Genomic DNA, 16897 nt, shown 5'->3' with positions numbered 1-16897 from the left:
GAACATAACCATTTTGCTCACCACTCCCATTGCTCAGTTAGACTCACTTCAACTCCATCGAGGATCCAGATTATTTGATACAATATCCCAGTCTAGAGAAAAGCACAACATATGATAAGGCATCCTGCTTTCTTGAGAACTATGTCTACAGCCTAATGTGGAAACTTGGCTAATATGATTGGCAGGCTTAAGTAAAACTACAAACTGATTAGATGTTGAATACTACTACTTTCATGGAAATTTTGGCATTCTGGTTAGAATGAAATTTTTTAAATATAGTGATCCTGTATTAAATGTTAATATCAAAAATCTTATTAACTTCTTGCATGTATATACATGTACATGTGATAATAGTTTAATAATCACTAGTCATATTTTTCTTTGATGATAGGACTATATTCTGTGGGAGTCCAGCTCCTACCTTTTCAAGGGTTCCTATAAGGAGGAAAGAGGGATAAGAAAATATTAGATAGAAAGATAGTGAAGAAGAGAAAGACAAAAACACTTCAGGAGGACCTGGGTCAATACCCAATGGCCTTTTCCATTTATTCAAAAGGGCTTTTTATAACAATGCCAAGAGGTGGGGCAAAAGACCCCCTCCTTTCTAGATTGAAACACACTGCACAGCCAAGTGTAGACCCTTCCAAACACCTGGTAACCATGTTCGTAGTGAAATCATGCCATTATGCAGCCCTGCTGGGTAAAGCAAGCTCAGATTCTCAAACCTTGAGTAATTTGGGCCTCCACAAATTCCCCCTTCTTAATATTTTAAAGGGCCCCTCAGACCTCTCAGATAGACTGTGCCTGTCTTAGGTCATCTTCTTCATTAATCTGCCTTACCCATCATGGAGATACACTTTCTGTCTAGTGTACTCTGTCTTAGGTTGGCAGCTAGCAAGAAGGACTTACCCATCTCTGACTACCAGCCTCTAGCAGGAGAAAGCACAGAGCTTAATTCTATGCAGCTCTGACTCAGGTCCCTACTAAGAGCTTGCAAATAGATGGAACAACCACAGCAATACTCCTGCTACCTCAGGCTGCTACATCTCTCAGTGAAGGAGTAAAGGATGACCAAGACGGAATGTCCTCTTTGAATGGGTCTAGGATGTCTATAGCAGCCTCAGCTACACCAACACCTTTTTTAAATCAATAAACTCTTGATGCAACAACATCAACTAAATCTGTAAACTCCTGATGCATCCATATCAAACCTAAAGACTCTCTTAGCTGCTGTAAAACTCTTCAAAAGGCTTTCTGCTCAGCTAGTAGGAATCAGAAACCATCTCTTAAAGGAGCCATGCACTGGTTTGCTGCTAACAACCAGAAGTAGTGTGGCTCTGGGCTCCATTTCATTCCAGCTTTCACAGTCTCAGTCCTTGAATACCAAATAGTGACAAAACCTTGATCCCAAACTCCTTCTCAGCAGTCTGGGGGACTCCTTAGTCTCCTTCTTTCCCCAGACTGCAGGAGAACATCAGTGGATCAAGATGATTCAGCTGCTCTCACTCCAACTCCTCTAGGGGAATACCAGCAGCTATGGTGTCGTCAGAGCTGACATTCCTCTGTTCCACACACCGCACCAAGTGCTTAGGCAGCCATCGAAGTTCATTTTCATCTTGTGAAAAAACTCAAACATGCCCTCAACCCCATATTAAAACAGGGTCGGGACCATTCCATAATCCCTAGCAAGGATCTTTCCCTTTCACCTGAGCAAAAGTCACTTGGGTGCCATTGTGCCAAAATCTATCTGCGGCAGATTGCTCAGGGACATCCACATTAAAAAAATTCAGAACAAAAAGAACATGGTTCAATGCATTATGTGGTGACTGACGGTACAATTCCCTCCTCTTAATTTTTTGAAGCTTCATCTTGAGACTGCCATGAGCTCTCCTAACAATGCCTTGTCCTTGAGGATTATAAGGAATACTTGTTTTGTGTTCAATTTGCCATCAGAAACAATATTGCTGAAATGCTTTACTACTATATCCAGAACATTATTAATTTTAATAATTTTTGGTATCCCCATATAGGAGGAACATTCTAGGCAATGAACAATTACATACTTTGGTAGCTTCTCCAGATTGTGCACTGGCCATTAAAAATCCTGAATAAGTGTCAGTGGTCACGTATACATATTTTAATTTGCCAAATTCCCAATATGAGTGACATCCATTTGCCATAAATGATTAGTAAGAAGACCTTGAGGGTTTACCCCCAAGTGAGGTACAGGAAAATACTTTGGACAAACCCCACATTGTTTAACTATCTGTTGAGCAACTTCCCTGGTAAGATTGAATTGCTTTCTTAGACTTACTATTTTGATGATGAAAAGCTTGTGACTGTTGAGCTAATTCTACTTGGGATAAGGCAATCATCCATGTTAATTTGTCAGCTGATACATTACTGTCGACTAAAGGGCCAAGAAGTTGGAATGATCTCTAATGTGACCCACAAAGCATGGTAGCTCTCTTTGGTGAATAGCGTCTTAAATTTGTTGGAACAGCATCCTAACCTGATTGTTAACCAGTCCCAATGCATGGAACAATTTCTATAACTTGAAGAGCTCTATAAATATAATGACTATCTATATATAAATTAAATGAACTATCTACAAGAAATTGAAAAATTGTAATCACTGTTCTCAATTCCACTATCTGTGCTGAAGCTGGGGTTGTTTGTACTTTGTAGCTTTTACCATCAATAACATAAGCAGCCCTCCCATTGGAGGAACCATCAGTAAAAACTAGCATAGCATCTCTTACAAGATCTTTCATCATAACCTTAGGAAATACAAAGGAATGCATTTGGGTGAACTGCAACAATTGATCAGCTGGAAACTGATTATCAATTTGACCTAAAAACTGAGAAAAGGCAATTGCCCAAGAATCATTATTTTGCAAAAGCCAATTTGTTGTTTCGTAAAAGGAACACTAATCACACTTAGTTCTTTACCAATATAATATCTAGATTCAATCCTGCTTTTCTGTACCAAACAAGCTACAGCTTCATAATATAGATTTAATGCCTTAACTGGTGAAACAGGAAGATGTAACCATAAAAGAGGACTGTTTTGTCATAACACTGATGTAGGAATATGTCTCATGGTCAAAATATATACATGCCAAGGTAGATCATAATTAATATAACGTACTTGCTGATTTTGAATAGCACTCTCAATATGTAAAAGAGCCTGTCTACCTTTTTCAGTTAACTTTCTGGGCGAATTAGGATCACTATCTCCTTTTAAAATATCATTTAAAGGTTCCAAATCACCAGTAGATATTTTTAAACAAGGTTGCAACCATTGAGTGTCCCCTAATAACTTTTGAAAATCATTCAAAGTTTTTAACCCGTCCTTTCTTATTTCCAATTTTTGAAGCTTTAATTCCTTAAGGTATAACATATATCTTAGAAACGGAAAAGGTGGCTGTCTTTGCACATTCTCTGGAGCAATAATTAACCCTGCAGGGGTAAGGCAGTGCTGAAGCTGTCCAAAGGTGTCAAGCAAAGTTTCTTTGTCTTTTTGCACATGCAAAATATGATCCATATAATGAATGATATAAACTTGCTGAAGTTGATCTCTAAACTTTTGGATAGCTTGAGCCACAAACTTCTGACACAATGTTGGGCTATTGACCATTCCCTGGGGTAAAACCTCCCTGACATCTTTTCATGGGCTCTTTAAAATTAATTGATGGAATGCTAAATGCAAATCTTTGACAATCTTGGGGAGCCAAAGAGATGATATACAAACAATCCTTTAAATCCAAAATAACTTTATAAGTATCTTTTGGTATGGCTGTAGGGGTAGGCAATCCAGGCTTCAAAAGTCTCATTGGCTGTATGGTTTCATTAATTTTCCTTAACAGGATTGTCAGATTTCCAAGTTATAGGATTTGCATGGAGTACAGGGTGCTATATGATCCTTCCTAAAAATACTCTAATCCAGCCGGGTAGTGGTGGCGCACGCCTTTAATCCCAGCACTCGGGAGGCAGAGGCAGGCGGATCTCTGTGAGTTCGAGGCCAGCCTGGGCTACCAAGTGAGCTCCAGGAAAGGCGCAAAGCTACACAGAGAAACCCTGTCTCGAAAAAACAAAAACAAAAACAAACAAACAAACAAAAAAAACAAAAATACTCTAATCCATCCCTATTAGCCCTTTCTTTAGAGAGCAAAGGTGACATTTGACCCTCACTATTTTTTACTAACTCCCGGTCAGGAACCTTTGTTCAGTGACAACTGTTTTGGGGCTATATAAGTATACTTCCATATGGCTCAAAACAACTCAACCCCGCTAATTTACAGGCAAGTGCGGGACAATGTATGGCTGAAAGGTTTCTTCATGACCTTCCTCATCTCTCCAGGAGAGTTCATGGCTGCTCTGCTCAGGAATCTGAGTTTGACCAATCCCTTTCAGCTGTGTGATAGTTTCCATCTTTGGCCACATGGAAGGCCATTGACCAGCAGTTATAACTGACAAATCCACACCAGTGTCTAGAAAACCTGAGAAACTTTTTCTGTTTATAATCAAAGTGAGTTCTCGATGCTGTGGACCTATGGCTCATAGCCAATAGAAATCTGACAAACCAAATCCAGCCTCTCCTCTTTTATCCCTTTTAACAGGATTTCTTGTTGCACCTGAAGAAGTAAAATTAACTGTGCAAGTCTCTGGCCTGTCTTTATTACAGAAATTCCCTTAGGTGAGTGAGTCATCACCTTAAATTCTCCAGTGTAATCAGCATCAATTACTCCAGGAGCAACAAAGATTCCCTGCATGGTAGTACTACTTCTTCCCTACAGTGCCTTCCAGCAAAGGCCCATAAACACCAGTAGGGAGGGCTTGCACCCCCATTTCAGGAGTCAAAACCATATAGATAGAAGAGCTGAGATCTAATCCAGCACTACCTTGGGTTGCTCTGTAGAGGTCCTGAATGTATTTCTTTGCTGGGACTGCAGAATTACCCCATAAATCTACTCTGTTAGGGCCTGGGGCTGGCCCCTCCATCCATTTCCCTGGAAAGGATTCCCCTGGGTATCCATTCTTGATAGACATTTATAGCCCAATGCATCCTTCTTTTGCATCTCAGGAACAACCCAGGTTTCTTATTTGCCCTTAAGCTTTTTCCCCTTTCAGGACACCTTTTGACTTGGTGTCCCATCTGGCTACACCCAAAGCAGCTTCCTGGTGGTCCAAGAGCTCTTTCTTGTCTTGAATCATAATTTCTTTGCTAGTAAAGAACATCCTTGCTTGTTTTTCCCTGTAATGCTGCAGCCATGACTATTCCCTGATTATATAGGGGCCCTATACATGAGCAAAGTCTAATATAGTCAGAGATGTTTCCTTTCTCTCTAAAAGGTCTCAAAGCAACTTGATAAGTGGCATTAGCATTTTCATAGACAAACTGTATAACAAGGAAAAGTCCAGCTTCTGAATCCCCAGTTAACCTGCCTGCTGTCTGCATTAGCCTAGAGACAAAGCCCTGAAACAATTCATCAGGCCCTTGCCTTATCTTTGATAAACCCTCAGTCTGTCTTCCAGATGACGGAAGCTTATTCCAGGCCTTTTCGACAGCTGCATTAACCTGAGCATACACTGCCACATCAAAATTTAACTGTTGACCTATCTCCCGATAAAGACCTTCTCTGGCAAGTATATCAAAAGTAATGGGAATTTGTTGGACCCAATTTATTTTAGTTGTGGCCTGACGTTGCTCCACAAACTAACTTTTCCAAAGCAAATAATATCTGCCTGACAAGCAAGCCCTGGCCATCTGTTTCCAGTCCCCAGGAGGCAAGGCTTCTAGAGCTAGGCTTTCTAACAAAGCTTGCATAAACAGGGTGGTCAAGCCATATTGACTGCATGCTATTTTTAATTCCTTACATTGTTTAAAAGGAATTGGAACATGCACTCACATGATATTATCCTGGGCATCTTGCTGCTCAATTACGGAGAACATTTGAAATCCTTGCACCCTCTCCCCTCTGCTAGCTGCTTCTCTAATACTGGCTTGAAGGGGAGATTGCTGGACTAGCCACAAGGGTTTGCCATGTTCTGGGAAGCTTTTGCACCCGGGCAATTATGGGCAACTTTTCCCTTCTGATAGATGACCCCCCCAGATGAGTCTAATTCTGCCACTACAGAAGGAAGATGAGTACCCTTCTGAGAAGGAAAGACCTGAAGAGCCCCCAATTTTTGAGAAAGAGAAATTACTAAGTCCATCAAGCCCTTCACTTCCTCCCTTGTCTCATCTCAAGACTTCTGTTCCATAAACTCGGCTTCATGGCCAAGAGGGGACTGACCCTGATTGAATGATTTTTTAAAAGCATTCCCATCTGGTGGCAGCTCTGGTGGAGTGGAAGGTTTTGTTTCATCTGTGTCTGTCTCAGGGAAAATTCCCCTGCCACTCAGGACTCAGATCCAAACTGTCCAGAACTAGTGCCCACAAGCCAAAAGCTTCCACTGGGATCTTTTCTGTCCCGTGTTCCTCATAATGTTGTTGCATTTCAATTCCAATCCTCCCCCATGAATCTGTGTCCAGAGTCCCATAGTCAGAAAACCAAGGACACTGTTCCTCTATAAAAATAAAGAACGTTAACTTTTAGCTGCTCTGCTATATATATAATTTTACTCCTGAAGAATAGAATACCACTGCTTAATCCTTAATTCGTAACCACACATGTCCAACTGCTTCCATGGTTGCCCCTACTCTCTTTTCCTTGTCTCCTCTACACCCAAGTCCCAAGTTCTGGCATCATCTGTGGGAGCCCGCTCCCACCATTTCAAGGGTTCCTATGAGGAGGAGAGAGGGATACGAAAATATTAGATCGAAAGATAGTGAAGAGGAGAATGACAAAAACACAGGATAGTTTCAGGAAGATCTGGGTCAATACCCAGTGGCCTTTTCTGTTTATTCAAAGGAGCTTTTCATAATAATTCCAAAAGGCAGGGCAAAAGACCTCCCCCTTGCCAGATCAAAGCATACTGCACAGCCAAGTATAGACCCTTCCAAACACCTAGTAACCATGGTCAAATCATCCCCTTATGCAGCCCTGCTGGGTAAAGCAAGCTCAGATTCCAGTCCCTGAGTAATTTGGGCCTCCACAATATTCCAATTAAAAGTAGCTTGTGACTTTCCTACAAAGCAATTTCAAGCACTTGTTTCATAAGGACATAAGTAAACATCAGTTATAGCATTGTGGATAAATGCCCACGTTCTGGAAATAGTTCAAATCTTGCCTCAGGGATTCATTACACAATGTGTTTTTCGTAACTTACCTGATATCCGCCTTTCACCTCTAACACTACAATTTTACTAATGTCTACCCCAATACTTGCAGAGAAAAAACAAATTATTTTAAGTGAAGATGTATAACTGTTGTCTTTGCCTTATATGTCATCTCTTACGTCAAAGTTCCTATACCATAAAGAATTTGCAGATATTTGTTGAAGAATACATTTGCTACTTTAAATGCAATCACTATAATTGATATGAAAATTATATTTTATGTATTTTTACATTGTCTCTAAAACTGTAGTTTGAATTTGTAGATAATGGAACTTGGGGTTCTTATTCATTTAGTATCACCTTAGTAATTTTTCAAGTTCTTTGTATTCAAAATCTGTTTTAAATTTGAGTTATAGGAACTAAATTAATTTGATCCTATCATTAATTTTTTTTTAGCAATAATGGAGATTGAACCTAAGGCCTCATGCATGGTGGGCACAGTCCTCAACCACTAAGCTATATGCTCAGATCAATAAATCATTCTATACATGAATCTTACAGATCTGACTAATTTACAACTAACTCATGGTAGAGACATGTAACTGTTAGTCTTAAAGGAGCATTGGGATCCACCAAAATCACAGATATATGTAATTTTTTGTTGTTCATTTTCAAATCATTATAATCATTGAAGATATCAATGAGGCAGAGACAGCATGAGGGTCCAGGAGCTGGTCTTTGTAGCATGATTAGACATAAGATGGGAACCTGTCTGTTACATTAAAGATCCCCAGTCTATGTACTATACTGGCCAATACTAGTTCTCTTTATAATTGCTATGAAGTATTTCATTATTTATGCCTTATTCTTACCCATTTTTCTTGTTTCAGGGCTTTGAAGACTGCTTGGTATTTGATGAGTTAATGGACAAATTCAATAACAATCTTAGTAAGTATACTTTCTCAGGAGGATGTACACTAGCCAGATGATCAGTTGTGGGCCGACTTATAATCCTGGCACTCTAATAATGTCTCTGCCATAGTCATTGCCCATTCCAGAGAGTGACCACCCATAGAGGGTAACCTAGAATTCATGGAGGAAAGTGCTGGTCATCTTTCCATTACTATAACAATACTTGGGATAATCAACTTAGAAAAGGTTTACTGTGACATTTACCAGACTTCTTCTTTTGAGCCACCAACCAGCTCCCGAATCATGACACAGTGACTTATTATTAGTTATGACACGTTTAGCTTAGGCACATTTCTGGCTAGCTCTTTTAACTTACATTAGCCTGTTTCTCTTTATCTACCTTTTGCCTTGGGGCTTCTTATCTTTCTTACTTCTGTATATCTTACTTTCACTGCTTCTCTGTGTCTGGCTGACTGACGTCTGTCTGGCTTCTTGCCACACGCATGTCCCTCATTCTCTCCTCCTCCTTCTCTCGTTCTTCCTTCTTCTTTTCTCCTGAGCCTCGATTTCTCCTACTATTTATTCTCTCTGCTGCTAGCCCCGCCTGTCCTTTCTCTGCCTAGTTATTAGCCATTCGGCTCCTTATTAATCAAGTGCCTTAGGCAGGCAAAGTGAAAAGAATGCAACACATCTTGACATTGATAGACAAGTGCAACATAAACAAAAGTAACACACGTGGACACAGTTGAAGTAATATTCTGCAGCATACACAAATGTAATACATCTTTGCCTACTTAAAATAATATTCTACACCAGTGGCTCTCAGTTTTAGAAGTTCTAGTCTATGATCAGTTGGCCCCTTGCTCTAGGCCTGTGGAGAGGAAACATCGTGGTGTGGAGCCAGAAGCAGAGAAAAAGTCACTCACCTCCTGATCTGGAAGTGATAGAGAAAGACAGGGAGACCTAGGACCCACAGCCCCCTCTAAGGGCACACCTCCAGTGACTCAAGGACCTCTTGGTAGGCCTCATGCCTGTAAGGTCCTACCACTTCCCAGTAGCAGTGACCCACTGACAGATAAAAGTTCAGAGCAGCAGCAGATCTCTGTGCACCTTTCTCTGCCTTCCAGCTCTGGTGGTCCACCTTTGCCTACAGCCTTCACAGCACACCCCCAGACACACTCAAGCTCTCAAAGAAACACACACACACACAAAGAGTTAAAGCGGAGGGTTGAGCATCATTTAAAGTTGCCATATGAACCTGTGCAGTTACTTGTTGCTGTAACTAGAGAAGCAACTTGAGGAGGAAAAGGTTTGCGTTGGTTTATAGTTCGAGGGCCGTGGTTCATGGCACAGGGAAGGCATGGAGGCAGAAGTGTGAGTCACATCCTCAGTCAGGAGGCAAAGAATTGCTGGTGCTTGTTCCACTTTCTCCTTTTTATTCATTCTGGGACACCAGCCCATCGGATTAATGCTGCACACACTAAGGGTGGGTCTTTCCTCTTCGGTTCTACCTCTCTGGCATCATCCCTGTAGACACATGTCCGGAGATGTGTTTCCATGGTAATTCTAAATCCAATCAAGTTCTCAATATAGATTAACCATCACAAATTTTTTCCATTTGGGAAATAAGGGAAATGATGATTTAAACAACCAATATCCTAATATTAGTTTTATTCTAACCTTTATTTGATCACAACAGGAAATACTCAATGGACATTGCTCAATTACTATAGGTTGTTGTTATCAATAGTTTTATAAGATTAAAATTTTGCAAGGGGAAACACTGCTTAGTTTGACCTAGCTGGAGACCAGCAGTTTTAAAAAATTTTTATTTTGCTTTGTTAAAAGATTTATTTATATGTCTGTGTGTGAGTGTATAGCATGTGTGCACAGGTGCTCTCAGAGGTCAGAAGATGGCATTAGATCTTCTAAGCCAGAGTTACAGGTAGTTGTGAGCCACCCAAGGTGGGTGCTAGGAACAGAGCTCAGGTCCTTTGAAAGAGCAGCCAATGCACTTAACCACTGAGCCATCTCTCCCACATATTTTCTGTATATTATTTTAAACACATATATGTTTTATTTAATTTTGATTTCTAGGTGTGTGCCTTCCTGAATTCTCAAGATTTAGGATTCCAGATGACCATGCAATTTCAGACCTGTCTATGTACAATTACATAGAGGTGAGAAAAGTTTGGCTCCATTCCACGAGACAGTTCATCAATAGATTAGAAAGAAGGCTTTTTCTTTTCCTTTGCTCCAGCCCTGTCTCATACATGCTGCATAAGAATATGTGTGGACAAAAGCACACATGTACACACACAGTAGACACATGCAAGTATGCACATGTACACATACACACCCAACACACACAACATTTCTTAAAATAGGTGGATTGCTACGATGTAGCCAATGACAAAGACTCATCATTTCTACCTGATTTCAGAAGCACTTTGAAAAGAGCAGAGATAGCAAAACATCTAAAATTTCACAGGTCCAAATTTCAGACATTTAGTGGGTAGCCATATTCTATTCTCAAAATATGAATTTGAGATACATTAAAATAATTGTGAAATCTTAGAAATATTGAATGGCTTTTCTTTTTCTTTTTCTTTCTTTCTTCCCTTCCTTCTTTCTTTCTTGAGAAAGGGTTTCTCTGTGTAATAGCCCTGGCTGTCCTAGAACTCTGTAGACCAGAGGGGCCTTGAACTCAGAGATCCACCTGCCCCAGCCTCCTGAATGCTGGGATTAAAGGCCTGAATGACTTTTTCTTAACAGAATATTCTGAGTATTTAGAATACCATGGAATAAAAACAGTATATAATACCAAAGAAATTCTTGATCAGAAAAATGAGTACTATTAAGACTTACACTCCATTTTAAGCCAGTCATGTCAAAGTCTCATGACAAATGATTGTTATTATTGCTTTAAAATAGGGGAATGGAAAAGTTTACACAACAAACAAGGGAAATAGTGACCATTCCCACTTCTCTTGAAGACAAAAATAATGTTGGCTTCAACTTGAGCATAGTTTTAACAATACACAATTGAGTTCTAGAAGATAATGGAAGACTTTGTTGATATACATTGCCTGACTCCAAAAGTAGGTCATGGGCTGGGAGATGACTCTGGGTGAGGACACTTGTTGCTCAAGCCTGAGGGTCTGAGTTCTAATCCCCAGGATGCATGTAAAAAGCTGGAGTGGCCATGCCCTTGGAGCTCCAGAGTAGTGAGAGCCTTGCTTGCTATCAGAATAATTCCAAGTTCAATGACAGACTCTACCTCGATGGAATAAGGAGGAGAGTGACAGAGCAGGTGTTGGTTGATTTTGCTCTTTTGGGAGTGCCCACCACCCAGCTCCCAAATGAATCACACATGGAGGCTTATTCTTACTTATGACTTCCCAGCCTTAGCTTGGCTTGTTTCTTGCTAGCTTTTCTTAACTTTAAATTATCCCGTCTACCTTGTGCCTCTGGGCTTTTTCCTTTTCTTACTTCTGTATATCTTACTTCCACTGTTACTCTGTAGCTGGCTATGTGGCTGTGTGGCTGGCCTGTTACACCCTCCTCTCCTTCTCCTCCATGCTCCTTCCCCTCCTCCTCCCATATTTCTCCCTCCATATATTCTCTCAGCCTGCCAGCCCCGCCTATCCTTTATCCTACCTCACTGTTGGCTGTTCAGCTTGTTATTAGACCATCAGGTGTTTTAGACAGGCACAGTAGCACAGCTTCACAAAGTTAAACAAATGCAACATAAAAGAATGCAACTCATCTTTCCATCATTAAAGCAAATGTTCCACAGTATAAACAAATATACCACATCTTGAAATAATATTCTACAACAATCAGGACTCCTTTCTGGTCTCTGCATGCATGTGCACATAGAAGTGTGCATACCTGTGCACATATACCACACACATTCAACACACACACACACACACACACACACACACACACATACACACACACACTAAAAGCCAGTTTAATATAACACAGGGCAACAGTAATCAATCAAACCTTTGAACTTACAGGTCATTCAAAATTCTGGTTAAATATATCTTTCGCTGAAACAGAATTTTTTATATTGAAATTGTCTTCTGGGGAAAAGACTAGATTTTGTATGTTTTCAAGGCAATGTCTTGTACTCCTGAAATTTCTTAAGGGCACTTGGGGATGACTATTATGGAAATGGGATTCTATTTGACTCTTGTGTTAGCATCCATTGTTGGGACAACTGTGAATGAAGACTAGTAGAAAACTGTAGTCAGGAAAGAGAGCTGCTTCCTTTAAGGTACTCTTTTTAAAACTCCTGTCATTGCAGATGCGAGCACATGTCAACTCTAGGTGGTTCCTGCTTCAAAGACTCCTGAATAAACTTCTTCATGCTATTATGCCATCTACCTTTATCCCTCTCTATACCATGGTAAGGATTGTATTAAAGACTTTGCCTCGTTTTCTCTCTGTGTAGCTATTAAAGAATGCACTACATGCTTTTAAATCTCCCTGCAGGTCGCCTTCACCAGAATAAGATACCACGAGGCGGTGCTGCGCTGGCATTGGCAACAAAAGGTTGGAAGAATTTGACCATTGCAAACTGTGATGTGTTGAAGTGTCATGTAGTTTCATGCTCATATTTATTTCAAGGAAATACAGATGGGACAGGACAGAGACATTATGCTTGTCTTCCAAGTAAAACCTGCCCTGAGTCTACAGAGTACAGAGCACACACTCTGCATGGTGAAGGAAAAAAAAAAGCAAAGAGAAATTTGAAGAGGAAAATGAGGCTGATATTTCTCAGCTTTTTATTTTGTATTAGCATTGTGAGTCACTCTTGACTTTTGCATTATGTGGTATCTTTGTGGGTTTAACTTGTAAAATCACACAGAACTGTGTCACTTATAACATACTATCCAGTGGAATGTAGTGATGCGTTCATTTTGAGAAGCTGACCCAGGGGTGCCATTAAATGCAATTCAGATTCCTGACTACTTTGGGAATTTTATAACTTCATTTGTGGATAGTTTATTGGGTGCATATATACTGAGCCAGATACTTTAGTGGACAAGATGTAGTGCCAATCCTACCTGTGGCTCAGGAACTAATAGGAAAGGTGGGCAAATATGGCGGGGAAATGCCTCATGAACTACTGCAAGGAGAATATGAGTGTAGGCTAGGTAATGAAGGCTGAAGATGCACTAGCCAGGAGGCCCAGGGTGAAGAGTGGCCAGCTGGAAGCTGGAGAGGTAAGGAGGGCTTTCAGTATCCTGCTCAAACAGGAAGAAAACCGGTCTATGGAAAGCTGTGAGACCTAAGAAGGCTTAAACACCCAGGCTAGGATTTTAGGTCAGTGACTTTGCTGTGTAGAGAATGGGTTGGAAAGAATGAAGATCTACCTGTAAGCTCTGCCTCCATAAAGATGAATAAAATAGGGGCTGGGAAGATTTGTTCTGTGGGTAAAATTCTTTTTTCACAGTCATGAGAGCCTATGATGAGACCCTGTTTGTAACTCTGTTCAAGGGTGAGGGTCGGGGTAGATTCCAGGGGCTTGATTGCCAAAACAGTGAGTTCCAAGTTCAGTGAGAGACTCTGTCTCAAAACAATAAAGTGGAGAGAGAGAAGGGGGAAACCACCTGACATTGATCTCTGGCCTCTACCATGTGTACACAAAAGTGCACCCCTACCTGTGTACACACAACACACATGCCTATACACCCAATAAAATAGTGTCCCTGACCTCAGTGATAAAAACATGCAAAGGAGAAAAGCTAAGCAGGCGGAGTGCACTGAAACAAGGGCGGAGACAGAACAGAGGTCAAGCAATCACATTGCTGCTTCAAGTTAAAAGCAACAGAGAGCTGCACACTTGTCTGTGATGTAGAAGACTCCTGTGCACTTGTCTGTGATAGAGAGAGATTTGCACACTCATCTGTGATGTAGGAAGACTCCTGTGCACTTGTCTGTGATATATAGAGAGAATTGCACACTCATTTGTGATGTAGAAAACTCCCATGTACTTGTCTGTGATATATAGAGAGAATTGCACACTCATCTGTGATGTAGAAGACTCCTGTGTACTTGTCTGTGATATAGGGGGAGAATTGCACACTTGTCTGGGATGTAGGAAGACACCTGTGCACTTGTCTGTGATATATAGGGGGAGAGTTGCACACTTATCTGTTATGTAGGAAGGAAGTTTATCTCAAGATTCAACCTCTGGCTAAACGGTTTTGGATGTTTGCCATCCTTGCAGGTGATAAACAAAGGACTCTTCGGCCTTGGATCCCTGATAGCCATTGGCAGTGCCTACCTACTTGTGCAGCACATGCCCCCGAGACCTCTGGGATTCTTGAGAAGGCTGCCATGGACTGGAACCACGGGATACTGGAATAGGAGCATAGGTGTCTTCTGGCAAGTTCCATGGAGTCACTAGGAAAAATTCCCCATTTCACCAACCAAAGCATCAAAGTTCCGGGTAGCAGATGCTTGACTGCTCTCCAAAATCAAGGACCAGATGCATGTTTCCATTGGCACATTTAATTCACTACTGGAAAATAATTGTTAGCATATAACCAAGTTCCATGTAGAAATTCTGTGTGTTTGTCAGCCGAACAAGAGGAGATGCCGTTGCTGTTCTTGTGGTGTTTCCATCCCTTTGCATGCTTGGGCCGGGTCAATTTAAATTAAAATTGCAATAACCAAGGTCTCTTTCACTTCTCAAAAACAAGTTTTCTTATATGGGACATTATAGGAGCAACAACATTCCGGACTGAAAACCACAGCCTGCCTGGTATACTTCTTCCTCTTTGTAGCAGTCGATGAGGTTTGCCTAACCACAGGTTCAGAGCACTTGTTAGAATTGGGTGTGAATGAAAGGCAGGATGTTCCAAAGAGTTCCAGGATGAATTTGTTTCCCAGTCTCCAGGTACCAGAATTATTACCTTTTGAAGAAAGGCCTATTAATGGTATATTAAGTGAAGAATAAGAAAGGGTTGTTATTAGTAAATGAAATATATCCAAGAGTGAAAAGGAGATGGGAAGGCTGTCTTGCAGAAGCATGGAGACATAGTTCATTCCATTTCAGACACACAGAAGTGATGCCTTGAACATCACACTGTGACAGTTGACATCATCTTCAAAGTGCAGTGTGGAGACTCTTTGGTTCTTTCTTCAGTGGGCTGACTGGTACACTTGGAAATTCTTTTCAAACATGGTTAATTTTGAAAGCTACAGTACTAGATTTTTTTTTTTTGAGACAAGGTTTCTCTGTGTAGTTTTGGTGCCTATCCTGGATCTCACAAACTCAGGCAGCCTGGCCCTGCCTCCCGAGTGCTGGGATTAAAGGCGTGTGCCACCACCGCCCAGCCTACAATACTAGTTTCATAGGTAATAAAGACTGAGGTAATAAAGATAAAACCCTTTGCATTTTTCATATTGTCAAAGACATCCTTGAGTCCTAATAATCGAGGCTTGGTGTGTAGGGAAAGAAAAGTATTGTTTTCAGAAAGGGGACATAGCTCTGTGGTAGAGAGCTTACCTAGCGTGACCAGGGCTCTGGGTTAGATTCCCTAGAACTGCAAAAATAAACCAACAGTACAATTGTTCCTTTTATTTCTTAAGTTTGTTGGCTGCAGTTACTATAACATTGTCAAAAGGGAGCAAACTGAAGTTGAGAAGCATGTGTATTTCACATGTACATGGGAGACGCCCAGAAAATGAGCTGGCTTAGGGGCTGGAGAGATGGCTCAGCTGTTAGTGTATATTCTACTCTTGCAGAGGCTTCTAGTTCTGTTCTCAGCACCCATGTCAGGCAGCTTGCAACTGCCCCTAATTTCATGCCTCTGGCTTCCTCTGGCTCCTGTACCCATGTGCACATAACCACACACAGACTGCCCCCCATAATTAAAAAAATCTTTAGAGACCATAATTTCTAGAAGTAGCAAGGAGATGCATGGAAGGGATTAGAGGGAGGAAAGAGAAGGGAGGAAATGATGTAATTTTATTTTAAGTTAAAAACATATATAAAAGGGAGGAATCTGTGTGATACACAATGTCGTGAGGAAACAGCTTAAATAAAAATCTAGTACATTAAAAAAAAAACATTTAAAAAAGAAAGTAAGCTTCTGTAGAAAGCCCTGATTTACGTCATCTTCACCAAAAAGTAAAGCTAGAGGGACATGATAGGACAAAGGAGCGGGATTGGAACCCCTGGGACAGCAAGCCTTGAGTCACCTGGGCAAGTCGGGGGAGGCTTCTCTTCTATTGTCTCTTCTCAGTGACTTTCCACTCAAGGCAACCCCACAAAATGGAGCATATTTGGGGGCAGGGTGTGCTGTTCTCCTCCAGGTATGAACAACGACACGTGGGAAGATGCTCTCCTCACTAACGTGGCCCATCCGATACCCGGGATCCTCCTGATAAGCAATGAAAATTTCAAAACACATTGTATGGAGCTGGTGAGAAGGCCGAGTGAGAAAAGGCGCTTGCTGCCAAGCCTGGTGACCTTAGTTCGATCCCTGGGACGCACATGGTGGAAGGAGAGAACTGTTTCCCACAAGTTGTCCTCTGAGTTCCACGTGCACAATATGATGTGAGTGTGTACATGCACACACACATATACAATAAATAAATAAATGTGCCAAAATTTAAATAATAGTGCATGGTATCAACACACTAAAATGTTTATTTTCATCCCTCTCTGAATGTAACTTGGTTTACTGGGAACTCCTCAGCAGGGGTTTTGACAAAATAGTGGGAAATTATTAA

At 41.0% G+C, this 16897-nt stretch overlaps 1 protein-coding gene across 2 annotated transcripts in view; it reads left to right on the top strand.

Annotated features, from left to right (window-relative positions):
* Positions 1–14837, top strand: part of Kmo (kynurenine 3-monooxygenase) — a 43080-nt gene extending 28243 nt beyond the window's left edge. For both annotated transcript variants that reach the window (XM_028865538.2, XM_037211203.1), the window contains 5 exons: positions 8116–8173; positions 10235–10317; positions 12456–12557; positions 12644–12703; positions 14385–14837. In XM_028865538.2, coding sequence (XP_028721371.1) covers positions 8116–8173; positions 10235–10317; positions 12456–12557; positions 12644–12703; positions 14385–14564 — 483 coding nt within the window. In that variant the 3' untranslated portion in view covers positions 14565–14837. The remainder of the gene's footprint in view (positions 1–8115; positions 8174–10234; positions 10318–12455; positions 12558–12643; positions 12704–14384) is intronic.
* Positions 14838–16897: the final 2060 nt, after the last annotated feature.

This window comes from Peromyscus leucopus, chromosome 15 (genome assembly GCF_004664715.2).
Source record: "Peromyscus leucopus breed LL Stock chromosome 15, UCI_PerLeu_2.1, whole genome shotgun sequence".
Classification (NCBI taxonomy): domain Eukaryota; kingdom Metazoa; phylum Chordata; class Mammalia; order Rodentia; family Cricetidae; genus Peromyscus; species Peromyscus leucopus.
Note: the sequence above shows the minus strand (reverse complement) of the source record. Positions and strands in the feature narration are given on the sequence as shown.